Below are 27,166 nucleotides of genomic sequence, written 5' to 3' on the forward strand. Positions count from 1 at the left end.
TTATCTAATTGATTTTTGAATTTTATTGTTATTCATGTTTTTATACTGTATTTTATGCTTCTTTTATAATTAAGTGTTTTAAAGTGTTTTAAATTTGTTGTTAGCCGCCCTGAGTCCGGTTTTTGAACCAGGAAGGGCGGGGTATAAATAAAAAATTATTATTATTATTTATTATACGCTGCGAGTGTCCCTATTTTCCAGGAACAGTCCCAAAATCACAGAAGCCACCCCAGTTTCTGATTTGATCACAGAATATCCCGGTTTCCTTTTTCCTCACCTCCACATCTCGGAGAGCAATTAAAAGTGCTGTGAGGGTCTGTAGGTGCAAAACCGGAGTCCTGTTGATACTGAAAATAAAATTGTTGTGCCAAATGAAGGAAACGGTGAAGCTGGCAAGCAACCTCCTATGATTTTGAAGGGGAAAGGTCATCAATCCACTTTTAATTCTTTAATTGCAATGCTTCAGCAGCCAGCCATTTATTAAGAAACACATGGCATGTTTATTCCAATGAAGCCTTACACAGTCTACTCAAAAAGTAAGTCCCACTGTATTCCATGGAGCTTACTCCCAGGTAACTGGGTAAAGACTTTGCAGCTTACACGGCAATGCAAAGCATTTTTACATGGAACTAAGTCACACTGAGTTCATTAGGATTTCCTCTCTGGTATGTTCCTGATAATTCTCAAAGTTTCCATTGTTAATTATTATTCTTATTATCAGTGCTTTTTTTCTGGGGGAACGCAGGGGTATGCATACCATTAAACATTTTGTGAATCTTTGTACTTTTGTCCATTTACTGTATTTATTTTTCCCGATTTGAACTATAAAATGGTGGTTTTCTTGAGCCATAATGACAGTACCCTTAAACATTTTTTAGGGGGGGGGAAGCACTGATTATTATTATTATTACCCACATTTTTCCCTGGCAGGGACACAAGACAGCTTACAGCTAAAATATTGTTTCATTCCGTTTATCTGTGGAAGGTGTTGTACACGCTTGCATTTTTTTCTTTACAACAACCCTGTGAGGTAGGTTCAGCAGAGAGGTTGCAATTGGCTCAGGGTGTAGATGTGTATATGAGGTCTATTTGTGCAGAGAGATCCAACGCAGGAGAAGCTTCCTGATACAGTGGTACCTCGGGTTACATACGCTTCAGGTTACAAACGCTTCAGGTTACAGACTCCGCTAATCCAGAAATAGTGCTTCAGGTTAAAAACTTTGCTTCAGGATGAGAACAGAAATCGTACTCCGGTGGCGCGGCAGCAGCAGGAGGCCCCATTAGCTAAAGTGGTGCTTCAGGTTAAGAACAGTTTCAGGTTAAGTACGGACCTCCAGAACAAATTAAGTACTTAACCCGAGCTACCACTGTACAGAATAGAATGTCCCTGTTCTCAGGGTCCCTTCCAATTTTATGATTCTGTGATGTTTTTTGTTCACAATCAATTGGTGCATCAATTTTATGAAATAAATAAATAGATCCTTTTATATATATATGAGCTTTCCAAATTCTGGGTCCTCTTTGGGTACTTTCCCAGCAGTCCTGACGCAGATCTTTTTAACTGGAGCTGCCAGGAATTGAACCCACGACTTTCTGCATGCGAAGCACATGTTCTAACACAGTCGGGAAGGGGAATTTTGTTTCAACTGGGAATTTTCATCCCTCGTCCCCTTCCTGCCAGGTCAGTTTGGAAGCAGGGAGAGTTCTGCAAACAATTGTCTTGACTTTCTTCCATCCTCACACACAAGCAGAAAGGAAACACTCTCAATCCAGGGCGGTCAGGGGTTGCAGAAGCCAAGGCGCACGCTGCAGAAATCGAGGGATTGAAATAATAAACGCTTCAGAGAAGCCCACTTCAGAGAAGCCCATGTAAGCAACAGCTTGCCAGAGTGATGAAACGGCTCTTTGAAACACAGCTTAGGCGGCGTTCTGCAAAGATATGGGAATATAAATCTAACCCTGTCAATCAGCGCCGTCCTCCGTGTTTTCACCAGGCCATATTCGGCTCCCACCTTGTACAAGAGAGGTTGTCAGAGCGCTCTTGTTCTATTTATCTTCCTGACTTCGCCTCCCCTTGCTGCTTAAAGGACGGATTTGTTGTACATTGAATTCCTATTACCAGCTTGTCAACCTCCAGCAGATAAGGGTTTGGAAGAATCGTCCCCCGAGGGAAAAGGCTGTTCATTAACTGTCTGCCGGGGACTTTTGTGCATCTTTATCAGGACCTGCTTGCCTTGGCCCTTGACTTAATAAATAGCCGCGGAGCTGTCGATAGCAACTGGATTTCCTGACAGGCCAGAGGTAGTGGCAGATATGAAAATGATCAATCCGTCCTTCCAGCTGCTCTGTTATGTTGCCTTGCCAGATGCTTTCGCGTCTCACCAAGAGCCTCCAATATTTCATGGGTGGGATCCAGCAATACCATATCATTCTACAGTGGGGGCCCTCAGGAAACAAGTGAAATGGACTTTTAATAATAAATTACACCCGGGAGGGGAGGAGTGGTGTTAAATGATAAATGAGATTAGTCAGGCAAAAAGAAATCAGCACCTGGTAGCTCATGCCACAGGTAGATGAACAGAGAGATCAAGCCTAATCCATCACAGTTATTATTTTTGCATGGAAGGAGAGTGGACTAGTTCTCTACCGACTTCCAGGCAAACTTCCAGATAGCTTCATTAGACAGGAAACCTGCTGAGCTGTCAATCTGCCTGCCTTCCTCCGGCTGTTATTGACACAGCTTTAAAGTGAGATGGATGCGGCGCAGAATTCGGACTTCGTTATGGTGCAACGGTTAAAAGTTCTCGGTGCATTTTATTCGTTCGCCAGCAAAACCCCTGACTTTATGATGGGCACCGTATTTTGTTGGGAAAAGGACCGTTCTGCACGATGCTTTGAGCCCTGTCTGATTCTTGGGTTCCTGTATAGGTGTAGGGTGGGCAGGTTCGAAGATAGGAGAGCAAGCTTGCCCAACCAGTCCCTTTGTCTAGGCAACAATTGTGGCTGGCTAGTTAGGCACCAGGATTGTTGTTTAGTCGTGTTTGACTCTTCGTGACCCCCTGGACCAGAGCACACCTGTCTTCCACTGCCTCCCGCAGTTTGCTCAAACTCATGCTGGTAGCTTCGAGAACACTATCCAACCATCTCATCCTCTGTTGTCCCCTTCTCCTTGTGCCCGAACATCAGGGTCTTTTCCAGGGAGTCTTCTCTTCTCATGAGGTGGCCAAAGTATTGGAGCCTCAGCTTCACGATCTGTCCTTCCAGGGCTGATTTCCTTCAGAATGGATAGGTTTGATCTTCTTGCAGTCCATGGGACTCTCAAGAGTCTCCTCCAGCACCATAATTCAAAAGCATCCATTCTTCGGCGATCAGCCTTCTTTATGATCCAGCTCTCACTTCCATACATCACTACTGGGAAAACCATAGCTTTAACTATACGGGCCTTTGTTGGCAAGGTGATGTCTCTGCTTTTTAAGATGCTGTCTAGGTTTGTCATTGCTTTTCTCCCAAGAAGCAGGAGTCTTTTAATTTCGTGGCTGCTGTCACCATCTGCAGTGATCATGGAGCCCAAGAAAGTAAAATCTCTCACTGCCTCCATTTCTTAGCCTTCTATTTGCCAGGAGATGATGGGCCCAGTGGCCATGATCTTCGTTTTTTTGATATTTTGCACTCTCCTCTTTCACCCTCATTAAAAGGTTCTTTAATTCCTCCTCACTTTCTGCCATCAAGGTTGTGTCATCTGCATATCTGAGGTTGTTGATATTTCTTCCGGCGATCTTAATTCCGGTTTGGGATTCATCCAGCCCAGCCTTTCGCATGATGAATTCTGCATATAAGTTAAATAAGCAGGGAGACAATATACAGCCTTGTCATACTCCTTTCCCAATTTTGAACCAATCAGTTGTTCCATATCCAGTTCTAACTGTAGCTTCTTGTCCCACATAGAGATTTCTCAGGAGACAGATGAGGTGATCGGGCACTCCTATTTCTTTAAGAACTTGCCATAGTTTGCTGTGGTCGACACAGTCAAAGGCTTTTGCATAGTCAATGAAGCAGAAGTAGATGTCTTTCTGGGACTCTCTAGCTTTCTCCATAAACAAGCACCAGGATAAGCATAACCAAAGAAGTTGGGTGGGCAGAAGGAAAATAGCGAGATAGGGGAGTTGTGTGAGAGCTGAGCTGGCAGCAGGCTGGTAGCTGCAGAGACAGAGGCATGCTTGCTTTGTGCCGGGGTGATGGCAGGGACTGGGCAGAAGAGGAATGGTGGAGCCTGCCTTCCCAGCTTGACCCTTCCAGGGAGGAAGAAGAGGAGGACAGTTTAGATTTACAACAGGGGGTTGAGGGAGGTCACAGCTCAGAGGCAGATGTGGGGGGAAGTTGGGAAATAATGGGAGAGCAGGAAGAGGAAGCACTGGGGGGGGGGGACAGCTGATGGACACAGTGTCTTTAGAAAGCATTTCAGACCCCCCCTCCCAGAACCCAGCAAGCCTTGAAAGTAGGAGAGCAAAGAGCTCAAAAATAGAGGGCATGTAGCAGCACCTGTAGGAGAGACGATGAGATTGATGAATGAGAAAGTGGGAGAGACAGGGGGGTGGAGATTCACTCGCACAACGCCATTATCCAAAAGGCTGGGTTCTATAGCCTCTCTGTGTAAAGACTGAAATAAAAAAGGACAGTAAGAAACGTTTCCCTGTCTTTATACTTTCCTGGGCAACCAGCCGGGAGCCGCTGACAGCATCTTGACAGGCACCAACTTGAATAAAATATTGTGGGGCCCCAGGTAAGCCCCGCCTCACACAATCAATCACATGACACAGTGCACACACACCATTTGAATGGGAATGCCCATCAACTTTGTGGGGAGCGGCCCCCACAAATACTTTCTTGCTGTGAGCCCCTCCATCTTAGGCTCAGGTTGTATATAAAAAGTTGAAGGGACCCCTGACCATTAGGTCCAGTCCAGACGACTCTGGGGTTGCGGTGCTCATCTCGCTTTGTTGGGAGCCAGCGTACAGCTTCCGGGTCATGTCGCCAGCATGACTAAGCTGCTTCTGGAGAACCAGAGCAGTGCATGGAAACACCGTTTACCTTCCCGCCAGAGTGGTACCTATTTATCTACTTGCACTTTGACATGCTTTTGAACTACTAGGTTGGCAGGAGCTGGGACTGAGCAATGGGAGCTCACTCCGTTGCGGGAATTCGAACCGCTGACCTTCTGATCGGCAAGTCCTAGGCTCTGTGGTTTAACCCACAGCGCCACCCACGTCCCCAGGTTGTATATATGTGCAAATAAATCCATATATCCACCATCTCCGCTGACCTTCATTCCATGGAAACCAATCTCCTGGTAAGCACCTGAAACTCATGAAGTCTCTCACTGCTCAGGGATTGGGGTGGCGTTTAGCAGTGCATAATGCGCAGACTGGGCACCAGCACCCAACAAATGGGGTGAATGTCAGGGGTCTGCCACTACTACCGTGTTGCTTCTAACTCACCTTTTCTCTAAACTAAAACATCCCAAACGCAGCAACCGTTCCTCATAGAGGAAATAATTATCTTTGCTTTCCTCTCAGCCCACACCTCTTCCCATGGTGCACTGGACTACTTGGGGCCCCTTTGTGTGGGGGGGGTGTTGAATTAGCCAGATGAATCATGTCACGTAAAGCAAGAGCAATTATTTATCTCTGGATCAGAGCAGGCTTGCTCTTGGCCACCACCTGAATGCGAGGCTGCTCAGAAGACTGTTTATACTTCCCTGGACTCCTGGGAGGAAGGGCATAACACAAACTAAACAAGATTTTCAATAGATGAGTGTTGGGAGACATAAACACATCAAAGAATAGCCATGCTTTGTCCAAAATGAACTCCCATCGTTCTCACTGAGATGGTGGCTTCTGACGCAAGGACCAAGACATTGCAAACTATCTTCCACTGGAAAGAAAGAAGATGAAGGGGGAAACGGATGCCAAATGTACCAAACCCAGACATAACCCAAACACTCCCTCAGTAGAGAAGAGTTGCAACCTAGATCTGGGGTCTTAGAGATGAGTACCCACCAGCCGGGGGTCTCTTCCTGACCCTGCGTAGCTTCCTTAGATCTCTTGCTACCCCGAAAGCACCAGCCTGGGAAGTTCATCTGCGCACTGGAGCTAGAATAACAAAAGATGAGCTAAGTGCAACAGATGTCTAATTTTGTTTGGTGAGTGCTTTTCTTCCACCTTCAAAACATCACACAAGTCTGTTGTCATGCGAGGATCTCAACCAAATTTAAGCCTGAATCTATGCAGCTACTCTTCCTTTCATCCATCCGTCATCTTCCCTTCTTATCCTGTCTCCCTCTCTTGTCTCTTCCAGTGTCAAAATTTAGGGTCCTGTGCTGTGGGTTAAACCACAGAGCCTAGGATTTGCCGATCAGAAGGTTGGCGGTTCGAATCCCTGCGACGGGGTGAGCTCCCGTTGCTCGGTCCCTGCTCCTGCCAACTTAGCAGTTTGAAAGCACATCAAAGTGCAAGTAGATAAATAGGTACCGCTCCGGCGGTAAGGTAAACGGTGTTTCTGTGCGCTGTTCTGGTTCACCAGAAGCGGCTTAGTCATGCTGGCCACATACCCGGAAGCTGTACGCCGGCTCCCTCGGCCAATAAAGCAAGATGAGCGCCGCAACCCCAGAGTTGGCCACGACTGTACCTAATGGTCAGGGGTCTCTTTACCTTTACCTAATGGGCAGGGATAGGTCTAATGTTACTCTACGTCAAGCTCTTATGCCAACCTTTTCTCTAAACCAGTGTTTCCCAACGTGGGCGCTACCACCCCCTGGGGGGCGCTGAGATGATCCAGTGGGGCAGTAGTAGCCTCGGGTGCAATTGGGGGAGGGCGTTGAATAAAAGTAAGGGGGCGGTGGAAGCATAAAGAAAGAAGAATTTTAAAAACAACCATTCATACAATGCCTCCCCTGGATCTGGCAGTCATGCTGGAGGTGATGGGTTTTCCTGGGCTTGACTGAACCCTTTTGGGTGAATCCAGGCCTGGGAACTGGGTCTCAGCTTGGCTGTCTATTTCACCAATGGCAGGAGGACTGTGGCACCGACCCCGACCCTTGAGCGGATTGGACTGAGCTGGCAGGATTTCCGGGGGGCACTAATTTCCCCCCCTTGAAAAGGTGGCGGTAGACCAAATAAGTTTGGGAACCTCTGCTCCAAACTGAAAAAAAGCCCAAATTTTTCATGGGCCCTTATTCTGATCCAACCAGGTTCTGGTAATATATTTCTGTTTTCTCTTTTTTTATATAGTGACTGTGACAGTCGGAGGCAGACAGCATTTGCTTGGACTTTATGACACTGCAGGACAGGTAATCCACTGTCATTTCTGCACGTTATGTCTATCTTCGATGCCGCTGTTCTTCTCACAGAGAACATTTTGTGGTTCTTCTTTGTTCCTTAAGGCAGGCAAAAATGTAAGCTTTTCATTTTTGGAAACTTGCACAAGAGTCACTTCATAGACGCAGACACATGGTACAAAAAGCCTTGCAGCACTTTGAAGACTAACCAATTTATTATAACATACATTTGATGATAAAAGACATCATAGGATTATGTTGCATTATATGATGTTCTAACTAATGTAGAGTTTGCATTGTGCATGTAAGAAATTAAAATGATATGAGAAAAAGAAAAACTAACAAATTTATTACAGCATAAGGTAGGGCTGCCATATTTCAAAAAGTGATAATCGGGGCACAAAAGTTGTTTAGATTTTTTTTGGCAGCGTTATTTAGCTTTTCTGGTAGGGGGGCAAAGTTGTTGAACAAAATTTTTGAGGAAAGATGGCAAAAACAACACTGCTGATATGGATTGCCATTTGTCTGGATTTTCATGATGCCGATTCCCGCACTGCTGCCGACTGCAGTACTCCTGGTATGTCTGGGAAATCCCGGACGTATGGCAACCCTAGCGTGAGGTTTCATGGACTAGAGTCTGCTTCATCAGATGCCTGTAACTTATGTCACATTGAAGCTGAAACTCTATACGCACGTAGGAAACTGAGTCAGAACATTGATCCCTCTGGCTGAATATTGTCTACACTGACTGGCAGCAGCTGTCCAGAGTTTCAGGCAGGAGGGCATTTTCCAGCCCTTCTTGCAGACGCCAGGGTTTGAACCTGGGACCTTCTACATGCCAAGCAAATGCCCTAACACTGAGCTAGGGCCTCTGCCCCTTACTCTTACATATCTGAGAATAAGCCTGGCTGAATTACTTCTCAGCAAACGTGCATAGGATTGCACAGTACAGAAGCCTATCTTGGTTTTGCTGCAAAAAAACTAAGCATGGCCACACCTCTGGAAATGATTATGCAATACTGCCAGCAGCTTACCATGAAAACAGGGTCATAACCCACCCCCACGCCCAACATTTCTCCAATGAAAATAAAAAGGTAAATGGACCCCTGACCATTAGGTACAGTCGTGGCCAACTCTGGGGTTGCGGCGCTCATCTCGCTTTATTGGCCAAGGGAGCCGGCGTACAGCTTCCGGGTCATGTGGCCAGCATGACTAAGCTGCTTCTGGAGAACCAGAGCAGTGCATGGAAACACCGTTTACCTTCCCGCCGGAGCGGTACCTATTTATCTACTTGCACTTTGAAGTGCTTTCAAACTGCTAAGTTGGCAGGAGCAGGGACCGAGCAACAGGAGCTCACCCCGTCGCAGGGATTCAAACCGCCAACCTTCTGATCGGCAAGTCCTAGGCTCTGTGGTTTAACCAAACTTTTCTCAGATGAAAATAGAGACGTCCCCTCCATCATTTCTCCAATGAAAATAAGGAAAAACAGGGGATTCCAGGATCAAATCAGAAACCGAGGCGGCTTCGGTAAATCGGGGACTGTCCCTGGAAAATAAGGACACTTGGAGGGCCGGCAGGGGCCTCTGTCTCGCCTCCCCATCTCCCCTGGGATTTTGCCCTCGGTACAAGAGTCCAAGTGAATTACCCAACCTAGTGTCATGACAGCCAATTATCTCAGAGTCAAGTGTTGATGTCGCATTCCATGTCTCCAGCTCTCTTTCTGACATTCTTAATGGTGCCCCAAGCTTCACCTCTCCGAAGCAAATATTGTTCGGAAACTCAAAAGTCTTTGTTGTGAACCTTCTTGCGAGAATCTAGTGCCATCTCGTGGTCACTCTAAGCTATCTGTTTTGCAGTTCGCCACATCAAAATGTGTATGGTAAAGAATCCCTGACAGATGGCCATCCAACTTATGTTATTAATAATAATAATAATAATAATAATAATAATAATAATAATAATAATTTATTTTAAATCCATGAGAAAATAAAGGAAAAGGAAAAGAACAAAATGAAAAGAAAAATCAAAGAAAAATATTTGGAATTGTGATACAATATGGAATACAGGTATATACGTAATACAGTTATTACAACGAATGAAAAATTACTAATTTGTACATTGCCAGCATTGTCATATTTTCTATCCATCGCTCAAAGAGGGCCATGCTTTTATCTTTCCAATGAATCAATATCAGTCTTTTGGCAGACAGTCAAACCCCACGGTTGGTATATGGTTTAAAATAATCTCACCGCCTGAGAATTTTACATTCCCCCACCCCAAAGCACAGATTTTTCTAAGAGAACAAGGGAGGCATTCATTGCGAGTTCTAGATTAGAAAAATAGCACTGCCCCAAAGTGGTATTTATTTCAAACAGCTCTTGCTGTCAAAAACTTCTTCTTAATGTTTAGTGAACTGCCTGCTCCTGGCCCTGAAAGCTAATAAGAAAACACCTAGGCAACTCAATAAATTTTGACTTTATCATGTGCAAAAACGGTTGTGTGGATGCTTAGAATCAAAGAATTGGGAGGAATCAGAAAGGACATCTAGTTTCCTGCTCCAAATAACCATTTCACTGCTGTTGTAATGCTCTCATTTAAATTCTTTTGCTGTCTGGCAGGAGGACTACAACCAGCTCAGGCCTCTCTCTTACCCCAACACGGACGTGTTTTTGATCTGTTTCTCCGTGGTGAACCCTGCCTCGTACCACAACGTCCAGGAGGAATGGGTGCCGGAACTGAAAGTCTGCATGCCCCATGTGCCTTATGTTCTGATAGGAACACAGGTAAAGGATGGCTGAGGAGTCTGCAAAACACTGGTCTCGGGTGTGTTCATGCTAACTCAGCCAACTGGAAAAGCTCAGTCGGTAGAGCATGAGGGTCATTGGTTCGAATCCCATGTTGGAAAAGCAAAGAGGGGGAGCCCAAAGCTGTATATTTTACAAGGTTGTTAATTGTACTTCACCAGATCTGAACCTATTGCAGTATTTCTAAGAATGGATTCCAAATATCATTGAATTTGTCCATCGCAAGTCTGCATTTATATGCAAGTTGTTCATATGTTCCGAGCTTGTATGTGTAAGTCTTCAATGCCCTCGTAGAAGGGAGCCGCATTTTTATTATTCCAATTCATCAATATCAGTCTTTTTGCTGCGGTAAGGGCACAGAGAGTCCACTCCTATTGTCCTTTTGTAAGGTTCCATGTGCTGAGTATATAATTCAAGAGGATATTTTGCTCTGTAGATGTAAGGTTGCTCTGTACAGTTCTGTTGATAAACAGGTAAAGGTAAAGGAACCCTGACCATTAGGTCCTTTCATGGCCGACTCTGGGGTTGCGACGCTCATCTCGCTTTATTGGCCGAGGGAGCCGGCGTTTGTCTGCAGACAGCTTCCAGGTCATGTGGCCAGCATGACTAAGCCACTTCTGGTGAACCAGAGCAGTGCACAGAAACGCCGTTTACCTTCCCACCAGAGCGGTACCTATTTATCTACTTTCACTTTGATGTGCTTTCGAACTGCTAGGTTGGCAGGAGCTGGGATCGAACAACAGGAGCTCACCCCGTGGCGGGGATTCAAACCACCAACCTTCTGATTGGCAAGTCCTAGGCTCTGTGGTTTAACCCACAGCGCCACCCGCATCCCTATCTATAGTTTCAGTTACCTTCTGCCAAAACATCTTTCAATATAGGACAATGAAAAAACACTTTTTTAGAGAAGCATTATCTCTGTTCCATCTCCAACAGTTAGAGACCTTAGATAGCCCTTTTTTCTTTTCTTTTTTGAACAAGCCTTAAACTTTACGTCTGCTTTAAACTCCTAGATTGACCTACGAGATGATCCAAAAACCTTGACTCGACTGCTCTACATGAAGGAGAAGCCCCTGTCTTACGAACACGGCATCAAACTGGCTAAAGAGGTATTGTTGCTCCCATTAAATCCAAGAGCCAAGACGCCGCATGCAAGGGCATGAAAATCATGCATATCTTGACTGATTGAGCCAGGATTTGATCAGGCAAACTAGACCTACACCTGATTTGGGCCCTGCACCTTCCTTGTAAACTAAGCCAGGCTCGTTGTTGTCGTTGTATATACAGTATGTATGTATTTTCCATATTTTTCACTCCATAAGACGCACCTGACCATTAGACACATCTAGTTTTTAGAGGAGGAAAACATGGGGGGGGAAATATTCTGAATGAAGGGGAGCCATGGCTCCCGTCCGTCTGTCCTCCGCAGCTCGCTTTAAAGCAGCAAAGCAGACAGGAGCCGCTTACACGTCCCTCCTCCACACAGCATTCGCTTCATAAGACACACAGACATTTCCCCTTACTTTTTAGGAGGAAAAAAATGTATCTTATGGAGCGAAAAATATGTTTTTTTCCCCAGTCCAGGACTCAAGGCAGCTCACACAGATAAAACAGAGCCATCTAAAAACCTAGAAAAGACTATCGTTACAATACAAGTTCTTCATAAGTGCCTATACATGCAGATTTTACTTCCACTCTGTCCGTATGAGAAGTCCACAGAAGAGGGGAAAGGATGTTTGATGGCTTTAGGTCAAATAGAACCTCCATGTCCATGGATAGTCTACCTGTGAATACCCATTGCTGGGGAGCAATGGCAGAATATAGATATTTGTCTTCATGCTCTGCTTGGAGGCTACTCCTAGAGGTACCTAATTTAGCCGCCAGGGGATACAGGATGTTAGGCTAGGATGCAAGCTAAAGGATAGGTAGATGATAGATGATAGATGATATAGATAGATAGATAGATAGATAGATAGATAGATAGATAGATAGATAGAGATAGATAGATAGATAGATAGATAGATAGATAGATAGATAGATGATAGATAGAGATAGAGAGAGAGAGAGAGAGAGAGAGAGAGAGAGAGAGAGAGATGATAGATAGATAGATAGATAGATAGATAGATAGATAGATAGATGATAGATAGATAGATAGATAGATAGATAGATAGATAGATAGATGATAGATAGATGATAGATGATAGATGATAGATAGATAGATAGATGATAGATAGATAGATAGATAGATAGATAGATAGATAGATAGATAGAGATAGATAGATAGATAGATAGATAGATAGATGATAGATAGATGATATAGATATAGATAGATAGATAGATAGATAGATAGATAGATAGATAGATAGATCAGTGTTTCCCAACCGGTGTTCCGCGGCACACTAGTGTGCCGCGAGACGTTGCCTGGTGTGCCGTGGGAGAGAGGCGGGCGAGGCGGGCGGCGAGAGGCCTTAGGCGCCCTGCAGAAAGGCGTCCTCTTTGTGGGTGTGTTCTCCCCCCTCCCTTAGCGCATCGTATTTAGTTGGGGATTCTGGAGAGGGGGGCGGGGGTGCGCTGGCCCCGAGCGGAACAGACGCGCCGTCGTCCCCACCTCCCTCTCCTCAGTAGCTCCTGACTGAGGGTGGGACGCGGCCAGCGGCGTCCTCTCTCTCTCTCTCTCTCTCCGCCTCCCAGCACCGCTTTTCCCGAGGCGGGCGCGTGCCTAAGGCTGAATGGGAGCAGCCTGGAGGCTTGGCGGCCTCTCAGCGGCTCATGACGGGCGTCCCCGAGGCGGGAGGTGCTGAGCAGGGGCTCTGCGAGAGGGCGCCAGGGATGCGTGGTGGTGCCTGCGCGCGCGTGACTTAAGAGGGCGACCTGCTGCCTCTCCTCTCCCTCCCCTCATGGGCACGGAGTCCCCGGCACAGCTTGGCACTACTACAGCTACAGCTGCTGCTGCTCCTGCTTGGATGAAGGCGGCTGCTTCTTCCTAACGCCCAGCCTCTGAGGGACCGCAGTCTCCCGCCCTCTTTTTTTTTTTTTTTTTGGCGGGATGCTGAGGTAAAGGATCCCCTCGCGCGCGGGCGGGCATCTCTTTGGGCAGGGCGCGTGTGGAGGCTTAAGGTGGGCAGTGTGGAGGGGTTGCCGCTTGCGAGGGGAGGGTTCATATTGTATTGGGCTGCGGTGTGGGCGACACGGCTCTCCAATGGCCAGCCCACAGAGGAACATTGAGTTGGAGCATTTCGAGGAGAGGGACAAAAGGCGCACTGAATAAAGTATTTTATAATTTTTCATATTTCTGTTTACTTACTATTTCATAATAAAGTAATTATAAAATACTTTCTTTGTGTTTATTTGATTCCTATTAAAGAGAGTTACTTTATATATAGTCAATATAAGCACAGAGTTAATTTTTTAAACATTTTCTAATGGTGGTGTGCCTCAAGATTTTTTTCATGAAACAAGTGTGCCTTTGCCCAAAAAAGGTTGGGAAACACTGAGATAGATGATAGATAGATAGATAGATAGATAGATAGATAGATAGATAGATAGATAGATAGATAGATAGATGATAGATAGAGATAGATAGATGATAGATAGAGATAGATAGATAGATAGATATAGATAGATAGATAGATAGATAGATAGATAGATAGATAGATAGATAGATATAGATAGATGATAGATGATAGATGATAGAGACAGAAAAATAGATAGATAGATAGATTAGATAGATAGATAGATAGATAGATAGATAGATAGATAGATAGATGATAGATAGATAGATAGATAGATGATAGAAGATAGATAGATATAGATAATAATAATAATAATAATTTATTATTTATACCCCGCCCTCCCCAGCCAAGGCTGGGCTCAGAGCGGCTTACAAGCAATAATAAAAACAAGATGAATGATTACAACTTAAAAACAAAAATAAAATACAACACTAAAATAATGGAACATTAAAATATTAAAATGTAGCCTCATCGCAGGAGAAGGAAAAGAAAGAAAGAGGAGAAAGAAAAGAGAGAGAGAGAGAGAGAGAGAGAGAGAGAGAGAGAGGGAATCAAATTGGCTCCAAGCCAAAGGCCAGGCGGAACAACTCTGTCTTACAGGCCCTGCGGAAAGAAATCAGATCCTGCAGGGCCCTGTATAGATGATAGATAGATGATAGATAGATAGATTGATAGATAGATAGATAGATAGATAGATAGATAGATAGATATAGATAGATAGATAGATAGATAGATAGATAGATAGATAGATATAGATTAGATAGATAGATAGATAGATAGATAGATAGATAGATAGATAGATAGACAGATAGATAGATGATAGATAGATAGATAGATATAGATAGATGATAGATAGATAGATGATAGATAGAGATAGATAGATAGATAGATAGATAGATATAGATAGATAGATGATAGATAGATAGATAGATAGATAGATAGATAGATAGATAGATAGACAGACAGACAGACAGACAGATAGATAGATGATAGATAGATAGATAGATAGATAGATAGATAGATAGATAGATGATAGATAGATAGATGATAGATAGATAGATAGATAGATAGATAGATAGATGATACATAGATAGATAGATAGATAGATAGATAGATAGATAGATGATAGATAGATAGATAGATAGATAGATAGATAGATAGATAGATGATAGATTGAATTATATGCTCTTATATGCCCCAGCCACTCTGGGAGGCTTCCAGCAAATCATAAAACAACAGTAAAACATCTTAGATAGCTTTAGACAAATTCTTGGAGGAAGACAGAGGACTCTTCTTTCGGCCAACATAGTCAAATGGAACCTCCTTGACTTGGGGCACTCTACCTTTCAATACCCAGAGCAGGGTCAGCAACCTTTTTCATTTTTAAAAAAATAATGTTTATTGAAGTTTCAAAAAATTACAATAATAAAGAAAGGAAAAAAAGAAAAAAAACAGAAAATACAAAATACAGAAAAATAAAAACAGTTAAAAACAAGTCAATCTTTCCATATCTTGTCTTTCATTTACTTGTTTCCTTGACCTCCTCACACCTCCCTTTTTTGTATTCTAGTTCAATTAGTTATTTCAGCAAATCCTTTCCATCTTTACTTTTATCTTAATAATTTATCTTCATGTATTATAACTTTACATTCTCACCTATTAATAATCCATTTTTCCTTAATCCTTTATAAGATTACTGCTAAAACCACATAACTTCATTCCAGCATCCTTCTAACATTCCTTAATTTTACAATATTTCTGTAAATAGTCTTTAAATTTCTTCCAATCTTCTTCTACCGACTCTTCTCCCTGGTCTCGGATTCTGCCAGTCATTTCCGCCAGTTCCATATACTCCATCACCTTCATCTGCCATTCTTCCCGGGTGGGTAGATCTTGTGTCGGGTCAGCAACCTTTTTCAGCCGTGGTCTGGTTCACCATCCCTCAGACCATGTGGTGGGCTGGACAATATTTTTTTGGGGGGGGATGAACAAATTCCTATGCCCCACAAATAACCCAGAGATGCATTTTAAATAAAAGCACGCATTCTACTCATGTAAAAACATGCTGATTCCTGGACCGTCCTTGGGCTGGATTGACAAGGGAATTGGGCCAGATCCGGCCCACGGGCCTTAGGTTGCCTACCCCTGACCCAGAGGTTATTTTTGTTTTTTTGTTTTTTTTAATATTAATTTTTATTAATTTTTTAACATATCATTTTCAACAATAATTAAACATACTTTTATATCTTATACAATTTTTTGACTTCCATCAATCACATCTGAAAATTTTTCAATCTGTTCACTTAATTTACATTTCTTACTTTCACTATTACATTTAAATTTCATAACTAATATCTCTATTCTTTCTCTACTTTGCAATATTTCATATATTTCTCCTTACAAAACTTCTTGTAGCACTACTAGCGTAATTTGTTGATTACAATTGCTCTTCAAATAGTTCATATATTTCTTCCAATCTTCTGTAAATCTCTGGTCCCGCAGGTTTCGAATCCTTCCTGTCATTTTATCCAATTCTGCGTAGTCCATTAATTTCGTCTGCCATTCTTCTTTCATCAGAATTCCTTCTTGCTTCCATTTCTGGGCTAACAATACTCTCGCCGCTGTTGTTGCATATAAAAATAATTTAACATCTTGTCTATTAATGTCCTCACCTATAATACCGAGTAAAAATGCTCCTGGGTTTTTTTTATGACCCAGAGGTTATTTTCTTGCCACCGTCGCTCAGGCCTGTCTGTCTCTCTCTTTTTTTATTCGTTCTAGATTGGCGCCCAGTGCTACCTGGAGTGCTCAGCCTTGACTCAGAAAGGCCTGAAGGCCGTCTTTGACGAAGCGATACTCACCATATTCAATCCCAAGAAGAAAAAGAAACCATGCTCTGAGTGCAGCAGTTGCTGTCGAGTTGTATGACGATGACCGGAATATTGGAACGGGGTTGGGCTGGTGTTTGGCCAGAGTCTTCCCATCCCATAATTTCACACCTGCACAAAAGATCGAAGGACATGACCAGGAAGGAGGCATCTTCAAAGGGAGATCTTCCCCGTCTGTGATTCCTCCTACGCTTGCGCCTTCTCATATCTTACCTGCTTTTTTCTAACCGCTACAGAGCTGTAGATACAAGCAGCTGGTCCATATTGTGGTCACTTTTCCTCGGGCAAAGCTAGCTGATAAAGTAAAGCAGCTGAGAGAACTCTTCCTGCGGTGTCAGAGCCCGGAAAAAAAATGTGAAAAGATCTCAAAGGATCCTGCAGCAAAACTGAGAGAATCTCTAGATTCAGTAATTTGTAGCCTTCAGCAACAACGAATGAATCCGGTATGAATATTCAATCATGACTGGGCCACAAAAGCTAAATCAGGCAGGCAAATAACTCTTCCAGAGTTGACCGTGGTTGATGCAACATTAGAGATCCTGTTTTAATCTGCTTTTTTATGGATATTCCCCGTTTCAAAAAGAGCCTCATTTCTTGGGGAGGAGGGAAACAATGTGGTATCAAACTGACATTTACTGTATTTTGTCTCCCTTTTTATATATTGAGCATTATCCAACTAGAGAGCCATCAAAATGTATTGTCATTTTACCCTTGAGCATCTGGGATTTTGTTTTATTTTTTACTAAATTGAGTACAACCGAATTTTCTTGCTTGCAAATGGCTATAGCCAGGGTCTGGTAGGAGCTGCATGTATATTCTGAATGCAGACCTAGTTCCCTCTTCACCCAGTTGTTCTCGCTGTTGTTTTAAGATGTAGGATCCCAGAGCTGCTGGGTTGGAAGGGACCTCAGCGGTCATCTAGTCCAACCCGCTGCAATGCAGGAAATTCTAAACTGCTCATTGAACAACCTCCGAAAGGATATCATAAAGTTGAGGAAGGTTCAGAAAATGGTAATGGAAGTGATAAATGGGATGACCAACTCCCCTATGAGGAAAGGTTATAGCATTTGCTGTTTATTTTTTGGTTTAGAGAAAAGGTGAGTGAGAAGCAACACAATAGAAATGTATAAAATCATAAAGTGGGTACAGAAACAGTTTTTCTCCCCCTTTCTCCTATCACAATGAAGATGAATCTTGGAAGATTCAGGAAAGATAAAAGAAAGTGCTTCATCACACAGCGCCTGCAGGCCTGGAGAGACTGCAGGCAGTGTGGTGCAGTGGTTAGAGTGTTGGACTAGGACCTGGGAGGCCAGGGTTCAAATCCCCCCTCAGCCGTGAAACTTGCTGGGTAGCCTTGGGCTGGTCACTGTCTTTCAACCTAACCTACCTCATAGGGTTGTTGTGAGGATAAGATGTGGGGAGACCAAGCAGGTTTGCCACGATGAGCTCCTAATAATAATAATAATAATAATAATAATAATAATAACAATAATAATTTATTATTTATACCCCGCCCATCTGGCTGGGTTTCTCCAGCCACTCTGGGCGGCTTCCAACAGAACACCAAAATACAATAACCTATTAAACTTAAAAGCTTCCCTAAACAGGGCTGCCTTCAGATGTCTTCTAAACGTTTGGTAGTTATTTTTCTCTTTGACATCTGGTGGGAGGGCATTCCACAGGGAGGGCGCCACTACCGAGAAGGCCCTCTGCCTGGTTCCCTGTAACTTGGTTTCTCGCAGTGAGGGAACCGCCAGAAGGCCCTCAGAGCTGGACCTCAGTGTCCGGGCAGAACGATGGGGGTGGAGACGCTCCTTCAGGTATACTGGGCTGAGGCCGTTTAGGACTATAAAGGTTAGGGCTTGGAAGAAAGATGATAACAAATGATAATAATCAAATAGTTAAGCTATGGAATTCGTGACGGCTGTGTGTCATGACGACTACCGACTTTGTTGGTTTTAAAAGGCGATTAGATAAATATCAATGGAAGCCAGTGTGGTAGTGGTTAAGAGCAGTGCACTCATAATCTGGTGAACCGGGTTCGCGTCTCCGCTCCTCCACATGCAGCTGCTGGGTGACCTTGGGCCAGTCACACTTCTCTGAAGTCTCTCAGCCCCACTCACCTCACAGAGTGTTTGTTGTGGGGGAGGAAGGGAAAGGAGAATGTTAGCCGCTTTGAGACGCCTTCGGGTAGTGATAAAGCGGGATATCAAATCCAAACTCTTCTTCTTCTAGCACAATGGCTGTCTTCTGCCCCCACAGTTCTGAATACTAGTTGCCAGAAACCATGGAGAGTGCGCTCTTGGGCCCTGCTTGCTCATGTTTTCCATGGGCATCTAGTTGGCCATGTTGAGAACAGGACGCTGGACTCAATGGGCTTTTAAAAATCTGCTGAGACTCTTCCAACTTTCAGCTTCCTTGGATTTGCACAAGTTCTGGTTATGAGAGAGGGAGAAAGGCTTTTCTCTACCCATTCTCATACCCTCCAACATTTCTCTGATGAAAATAGGGATGCCCTAAGGAAAAGCGGGGCATTCCAGGATCAGAAACCGGGATGGGCTTCTGTAAATCCGGGGCTGTCCCTGGAAAATAAGGACACTTGGAAATGGCTGCAGTCTCTCCAGGCCTTGTGTAATTTAAACATTTGTTTCGTGCCACCCCTTACTTGCCCTTTCTCTAAACTAAAAGTCTCAAATGTTTTTCATTCTAGTTTCCAGCTACAAAGCAACCTAGGACAACCCAGTGCCTTAAGGCTGCTGTAGGTGCCTTATTTACAAATGTTTTCCACGAATCATTTACCGTATTTTTTGCTCTATAAGACTCACTTTTTCCCTCCTAAAAAGTAAGGGGAAATGTGTGTGCATCTTATGGAGCGAATGGAGGCTGCGCAGCTATCCCAGAAGCCAGAACAGCAAGAGGGATTGCTGCTTTCACTGCGCAGCAATCCCTCTTGCTGTTCTGACTTCTGAGATTCAGAATTTTTTTTTTCTTGTTTTCCTCCTCCAAAAACTAGGTGTGTCTTGTGGTTTGGTGTGTCTTATAGAGCGATAAATACGGTAAATGCAATTGGAAAGAGCAGCCTTTGGAAGGTTGTGGCGATTCCCCCCCCCCCCCTCGCCTTATTTTGCTAAATGAGCACAGATAGCTTACCTGTGGAAAACTTTGTCCATGGGTCATTGTTGTTGGAGTTGGGTATATATGGCAACGGAGAGCCGAAATAAATAGTCTGCTAAGAACTAAAGAAAGATAAGATTTCTTACTCCTGGCAAATGAAGCCGTTATGGTAAAGGTAAAGGGACCCCTGACCATTAGGTCCAGTCGTGGCCGATTCTGGGGTTCCGGCGCTCATCTCGCTTTCTTGGCTGAGGGAACCGGCATACAGCTTCCGGGTCATATGGCCAGCAGGACTAAGCCGCTTCTGGTGTACCAGAGCAGTGCATGGAAACGCCGTTTACCTTCCCGCCGGAGTGGTACCTATTCATCTACTTGCACTTTGACGTGCTTTCGAACTGCTAGGTGGGCAGGAGCAGGGACCGAGCAACGGGAGCTCACCCCATCGCGGGGATTCGAACCGCCGACCTTCTGATCGGCAAGTCCTAGGCTCTGTGGTTTAACCCACAGTGCCACCCACGTCCCAAAGCCGTTATGAGTACCCAAGCTATTATATGTTGCCATGATGGAGTTCAATGCTAACATGAAGCAGGTTCAACGCTGACAGGAAGGAAGTAAAGGCTATGAGAAAAATAATCTGCAGGTAAGTTACTCAAGAAGGTGTCAGCAAGGAAAGAAGAGTTGCCTTTTTGTCTGTCTCTCCTCCCACTGGCTCAAGTGTCTTCCTGCAAGCTGCTTTACTCCCAGCAAGCATGTGGGGGTTAATGGTGCCTTCTATAAAAATGTTTTTGTTTCTTTAAAAAAGGAGAGAGGAGGACTTGTGTACACCAAGCACCCGCTCATTCACAGCGACCAATCACCGTTGCGCGCCAAAGTCGTGTCGTGTAAAAACAACAGTGTCATTGCACCTTGAAGACTTTAACCACATGTTTTGTAGTAATGTAAGGATTAGACTTGTCACAAGGGGATTTCCCCCCTCCTCACATGCCCCCCCACCATCCCCAAAACTGAGACAGCTTTCTCTCCCTTCCCCCTCTTTTATGCTCGCTGTTCTTTTTTATATTCTGGTTAAAGTGGATTAAATTTATTTTCACTTGGAGTGCAATTTGGATTTCTTTCGGACTTATTTTCACAGTATAGTTTACAGTTTAACAACCGCCTTGAGGTAGAGCCCGTCCCTCACATTTTTTGATGATTTTTCGTGGTAGCTGTTTTCCCCTTTACATACCTCCTTGGGTTTTTTTACTTGCTCCAGGGATGCAGTCAGTGTTTTTAATTCTTTATTGTTAAGTTGTGGGTGAACATATCAGACGACACAGAGATTCTTCAAACAGCTCTTGTTTATTCACAGGCCAGGACAGAACTGAACTGAAGGGTTCGGTCAGCCTGCTTATATAGAGCTCCACTACAACGTAACTGTAACAATTTTCTAAAACTATCCAATCACTGAACGTCCCTTTCGATCCCTTATTTGCATAACTATCTACAGTATCCCCCTGCTGGCCCAGGATGAGAACTTCAGTACATAACATTTATCTTTGCGGAGTAGACCAGCACTGGTTGCTCAGGTTTCAAGGCACTTGCAAGCAAGAGTGGTTTTTTCCCCAGACGCTGAGGTTCATCCCTTCACTCTTTGTTCTGTTCTTAAGTTTTGTGTCCAAAATGAGGAGGGCAAACCCCTTGTTTGGCAGCCTGGAATTTTGCCACCCAAGCTCTCCCCTTTGGCGTAGGGTTAAATTTGCCTTTAGTTGCTCTCCCTTTAATCTCTCGTCTTGCAACTTCGTCTCTCTCTCTCGATAGCAGGAGCACAGACTACAACCCATCACTGAGTGCCCTAGTCCGGAAGTGTCATCCACAGCATATTTAAAGGGCATGCTGGAGGGAGGAGATTTGGACATCATTGCGCCAGGAGAAATCCTTTTGCTGATGGAACGATATTGCTTAGTGCTGCGTAGAATACACTCCTATCAGATTCATTATGGCGTAACCTTCTGTGGGCTCGAGCAAACTTTGCCAGATGCTCAACTGGCAGGCCTATAAAGAAGAAAACTCATAAGGTGGGATTTGGATGGCAATGAACTGCAAACATTACAGTCAGTGATAACGAGAGCTGAAATGGATGTTAAATAGGCATGCCTTGTAGACACATGAGTTCTGTAGCTGATGTGTAGCGGTTCCTCAGCAGACAAGTCAAGGTAGATAAGATACCCTGGAAGTTTGAGAACCACAGATTGAGATGGTGGCTGGACACTGGCCAGTTCTGCCCCAGCCTAACAGGTTGCCAAGGCATCAGAGAGGGACGTCTAAAGTCTCAGGTGATCCTTGGCCTGTTCTCTTAGGAACCATACGGTTCCAGATTAAATCTATTATATCCTTAATAATTGATCCCCTTTGGCCTTGATGTCCCCCTCTGACAGTTTCTTAGCTTAGTGCAGCTCCTGCAAGGTTTCAGGAAGAAGTTTGATTCAGCATTTCTGTATGATATCGTTTGGCGTGAGGATTTCTGGAGGTGAACATGGGGTCTAAAAGCAGCCCATCAGGCATCTCTGCCTAACCCTCAGGGCTGTCACTGGGCTATGCCCCCTACCCAGGTTCCACCCCTCACTTGATCCACCCATTTTTGTTGGGATGGATTTGGAAGGTAGGAGAGTATGCGTTATTTATTAATTATCCTCCTCTTGCTCACTTGAGTAAGGTTAGTGTCTAGTTTAGCAGAGTTAAAAATATACTCGGAGTCGAGAGTGGATTTCATGCTCTTTATTCAGCTCATAGTGGTGAGGAGGAATGGAAGTCCCCCCAGAATGTCTGCTTTATATACATTATTTACACAATGGGCCCCACGTGATTGGCTAATTCCGGGATTCTCCTGTAGGCCAATCAGGTTGCGGATTCACTTCCACCTGGACCTGGATTGGGTGGCTCCTGCGGACCAGTTATACTGCTGCATTGTTCTAGGACCAATCAGACTGCTGCATTTTGGATCCTATTGTTCTAGGACCAATCAGACTGCTGCATTTTGGATCCTATTGTTCTAGGACCAACCAGACTGCTGCATTTTGGATCCTATTCAACTCAGTACATAACATATGCCATCCTTTGCAGCATTAACACGGAAACTTGGCACAATTAGCTTTCTCTAATTATCCAGAGTACCTCTGGCAGACTGGATCTTCCGCTTTATTTATCCCTCAAAATGAAACAACAACGGAGAAGTCTGTGATGTAAGAATATAGTTGCAGGCTTGATTCACGCAGAAAATAGCAGTGGGATGTCAGGCAAAGCATCTTTCTAGAGTGCAAAACGCTTTAGATCAAAGATGCTACCTGGGGTGGACCTGCTCCACATCCTAATCCCCATGGCTGCATGACAAGAGAGGTGGAAGAAAATAATAAAGATTATCTTCCTATTGTTACCATTCCTGCCTGGGCAATTAGGGGATGCGACTTCACAGGGTGCCCTCTAGGAATTTACAGGGATCTGCATATGTCTAAAACCTTTGCTCACCTAGCAAACACGGAATTTTATATTTTCACTTCCCCTCCCCACAGTTTTTGCCTGGCTGGACTGTGTCTTTGAACTTTGACCTCACTGTGATGGAGGGCAGAGAGGGGTGTGTGAGTACGTGTAGAAACTCAGATTCAGAAAGAGGTAGACTCCACCATGGGAGCAGGGCCGGGGCGGGAGAGTGCTGGAGTCCTGTCTAGTCAAGTAGCATGGATCGGTTCCAATCTGTTACTTCTGAGGATGTGGACAGGCTGTTTCGATGAGTGAAACTGACCACCTGTCTCCTTGATCCTTGCCCATCCTGGCTCATAAAAGTTAGCCAAGAAGGGCTGGGCGATGGGCTCCGTGGGGTGGTGAATTCTTCCTAGAGGGAGCCTTCCTAGACTCACTGAAAGAGGCAGTCATTAAACCGCTTCTTTAAAAAACATCTTTGGACCCGACCAATATGGCCAACTATCGCCCAGTCTCAAATCTTTCATTCTTGGGCTCGGTGATTGAGCGGGTGGTTGTGGAGCAACTCCAGGCAAACCTGGAGAATGCGGACCATTTGGATCCCTTCCAGTCAGGATTCAGGCCTCATCATGGGACTGAAACTGCCTTGGTCGCGATGCAGCACCCATTGTGTCTGTGCTCTATCCTGTGCACTCACTATTTCACGACAGACATTCTCAGGTTTGATCGTTCTCTTCGCTCAGGAGAGCTGCAGGATTTTCTTGCTAGACGCACTCTTAGCTCCTGACCTGCCGTTTCAGCTAAAATAGACTTGGCATAAACTGCCACTTGGCCAGAAGGCTCTTCTGAATAGGCTTTGCTCCTCTCTCCCTGGGAATTGTGCTTATACATCTAATGTTACTAGGGCAGCAAAAAAAAAAAAAAGGCAATTAATTGGTTAGCTTAATCAATTTTAAAACTTTGGATCAATAAAGCTTACCCCATATTAATCAGAAAGCACTTTTTTAGAAAAGTGACTCCTGCTGCATTTAGTGAGGCTTACTTGGCACAGAGGAGCTACGACCTTAACTATTCTTAGAGAGGGTGCTTCATGCTCTTCAATGTTCCTCGCATGAAAATAGGTGCAAACTCAGTGGCTGACTGACACAAGCCAGTAATAATAAATTTTATTTATACCCCGCCCTCCCCAGCCAGAGCCGGGCTCAGGGAAGCTAATACCAGTAAAATTACAGTAAAAACATAAGGGGGGGGAATACAGGTTAAAATGCAATTTAAAATGCAGCCTCATTTTAAAAGTAGCCCATAGATCAAAACCATAAGGGGAGGGAAACGTAAGGGTCAGACTAAGTCCAAACCAAAGGCCAGGCGGAACAGCTCTGTCTTGCAGGCCCTGCAGAAAGATGTCAAGTCCCGCAGGACCCTAGTCTCTTGTGACAGAGCGTTCCACCAAGTTGGGGCCAGTACTGAAAAGGCCCTGGCCCTAGTTGAGACCAATCTAACCTCCTTGCGACCTGGGACCTCCAAAATGTTGACATTTATGGACCTTAAGGTCCTCCGCGGGGCATACCAGGAGAGGCGGTCCCGTAGGTACGTGGGTCCTAGGCCGCATAGGGCAACCCCTCTGCAGCCCTCGCAGCCATGCCAGCACCCTTGTGGACCCCTCACTTCCCCCCTTCACTGCTTTCTTTATAGGAGACCAGTCAACTGAGGAACAGTGAAAAGCTTTCTTAGTGCCATTCAAGCGACCCAGGTCTTGTTTTTGTAAAAACAGGAAGTGACGCCATATTGAGCGGAAGGGGAGGGAGCAGGAGGCATAGATCTAAGAAAAGCATTAGAGGACGCATGGATCTGAACGCCAGGTAACATGTTGAAACGCTGCACTGAAGAGAAGGCGCCTTGGGAATTTGGGATTCTCTGTGGAAAAGTGAGAAGCCGCGATGGCGTGAGGGTTTTCATGACGATCCCAGTATTTTCAGGACTGTTGGAGGGTATGCTACTTTGTGTTTATATTGGTGGGAGAGGCATTCTTCCCCCTCTGACACATGCAGGAGGGAATGCCTCTGCCTCTTCTTGTCCTCACTGCCAAATGATGAACTCGAACCCGAGGCTTTGTTCCTGCCAAATATTTTAACGCATTAAGCTAAGTGATACATAGGCAAGGCAAGGGTTAAAAGGCAAGGGAGTAGAATCTGTCTTTTTTCCCTCAGGCAAAGGGTTATTCAATAGGTATCGGAGAGAAATGTTTTAGAATTGATCGATGATTACTATAGATGGATAAAAGGAGACTTACTCTACTCGAGTAATTTGAGAACAGGTTATAAGAAATGTACAGTGATACCTCGGGTTACATATGCTTCAGGCTACATACGCTTCAGGTTACAGACTCCGCTAACCCAGAAATAGTGCTTCAGGTTAAGAACTTTGCTTCAGGGTGAGAACAGAAATCGTGCAGCAGCAGCGCAGCGGCAGCCGGAGGCCCCATTAGCTAAAGTGGTGCTTCAGGTTAAGAACAGTTTCAGGTTAAGTACGGACCTCTGGAACGAATTAAGTACTTAACCCGAGGTACCACTGTATAAGAGTCTTTGCAGAAATTGGTAACTGAATAGGTGATGTGTAGGGAGAAGGGATGAAATTGTGAAATCAGAGTTGGAAATGTTATTCAGCCTTCAAATTTGTATAAAATTTGTATTAATTTGGTCACAATTAGTTAAAAATTATGGAAAATTAATAAAAAATAATTGGGGGGAAGGGCGAGGGTTAAAGGCCAGCAGGTGAATTGTAGGGCCAAGTATGAGGTGAGATCTAGCAAACTACAAACCCTGTGCCTCTTCCTCCTGAAGAATGGGCTGGGCTGGGCACAAACCCAGGCTGGGGTGGCCATTTAACATGCATGCTTTAGTTGAGATTCCTGCATTGCAGGGGGTTGGACTAGATGACCCTGGGGTCCCTTCCAACTCTACAATTCTGTAATTCTATAGATCCCATTGGGTCTCCTATCCAGGTCCTGTGGAAGGCCTTGCACACCAACAGAGCTGCTCTGTGTACCTACGGCCCACTCCGCACAATTTGAAGTCGCCTTCAAGTCCTGCTGAACGTTTCGAACGTGCTCCGGTGTATAACCGGAAAATGCCAAATCCCAGAAAAAGGAACCTGTCACACCTTATTGATGAGAAAAAATGAGCTATAAAGCACTGATTGAATTAGGCAGCATAATGAGTTCTGCAACGTGGCAGAGGCTTCTGCAATAAACTGCTGAAGTATTTGTTGACATTAAGCTGATCTTTTGCAATCGGAGGGATTTCAAAGCGCTGCAATTGTTGCTTACTCAGCAACCATAAACGTCTTCAGCAACGGCGCGCTGCGTAAAGAACCACAGTTCCGAGTAATTAAACCAAGCTGTCTCTTCAAGATGGCAGGAAACATCCCTCGCCCAGCTTGTTAAAATGCAAGAGGTTCTCTTTTTTCTTAATTAAGCTGAACAAATGCTTTTGTCCTGATTGCTTAGCGTTTCACAGCTGGAGGTCTGAGAGATGTTTTCAAGGGCAGCCCTGCATAGAGCACATTTCAGTAGTCCAGCTGAGGCATATGAGATCATGGAGTCTAAATGGGAAGGGGTGTAATCCACAAAGTATCTTACAAATTAATCCTCACATACCAGTGTGGTATAGTGGTTAAGAGCGGTAGACTCGTAATCTGGTGAACCGGGTTCGATTCCCCGCTCCTCCACATGCAGCTGCTGGGTGACCTTGGGCCAGTCACACTTCTCTGAAGTCTCTCAGCCTCCCTCACCTCACAGAGTGTTTGTTGTGGGGGAGGAAGGGAAAGGAAAAGGAAATTGTTAGCTGCTTTGAGACTCCTTAGGGTAGTGATAAAGCAGGATATCAAATCCAAACTACTCTTCTTCTTCTTCTTCTTCTTCTTCTTCTTCTTCTTCTTCTCCTCCTCCTCCTCCTCCTCCTCCTCCTCCTCCTCCTCCTCCTCCCACATGTCTCAGACAAAAAATATGGACATCCTAGTCTACATCAGGAAGCTTCTCATGCATTTGATCATCATCATCATTAG

At 44.5% G+C, this 27,166-nt stretch overlaps 1 protein-coding gene across 1 annotated transcript in view; it reads left to right on the plus strand.

The window, feature by feature from the left end:
* RHOJ (ras homolog family member J) overlaps nt 1-20,747 on the plus strand; it is a 62,590-nt gene extending 41,843 nt beyond the window's left edge. The window contains exons 2-5 of the mRNA XM_083738516.1: nt 7,287-7,345; nt 9,952-10,116; nt 11,151-11,246; nt 16,431-20,747. Of these exons, the coding sequence (XP_083594642.1) occupies nt 7,287-7,345; nt 9,952-10,116; nt 11,151-11,246; nt 16,431-16,577 (467 nt within the window). The 3' untranslated portion in view covers nt 16,578-20,747. The remainder of the gene's footprint in view (nt 1-7,286; nt 7,346-9,951; nt 10,117-11,150; nt 11,247-16,430) is intronic.
* Nucleotides 20,748-27,166: the final 6,419 nt, after the last annotated feature.

This window comes from Podarcis gaigeae, assembly GCF_964106915.1.
Source record: "Podarcis gaigeae genome assembly, chromosome: 1".
In the NCBI taxonomy this organism is placed as follows: domain Eukaryota; kingdom Metazoa; phylum Chordata; class Lepidosauria; order Squamata; family Lacertidae; genus Podarcis; species Podarcis gaigeae.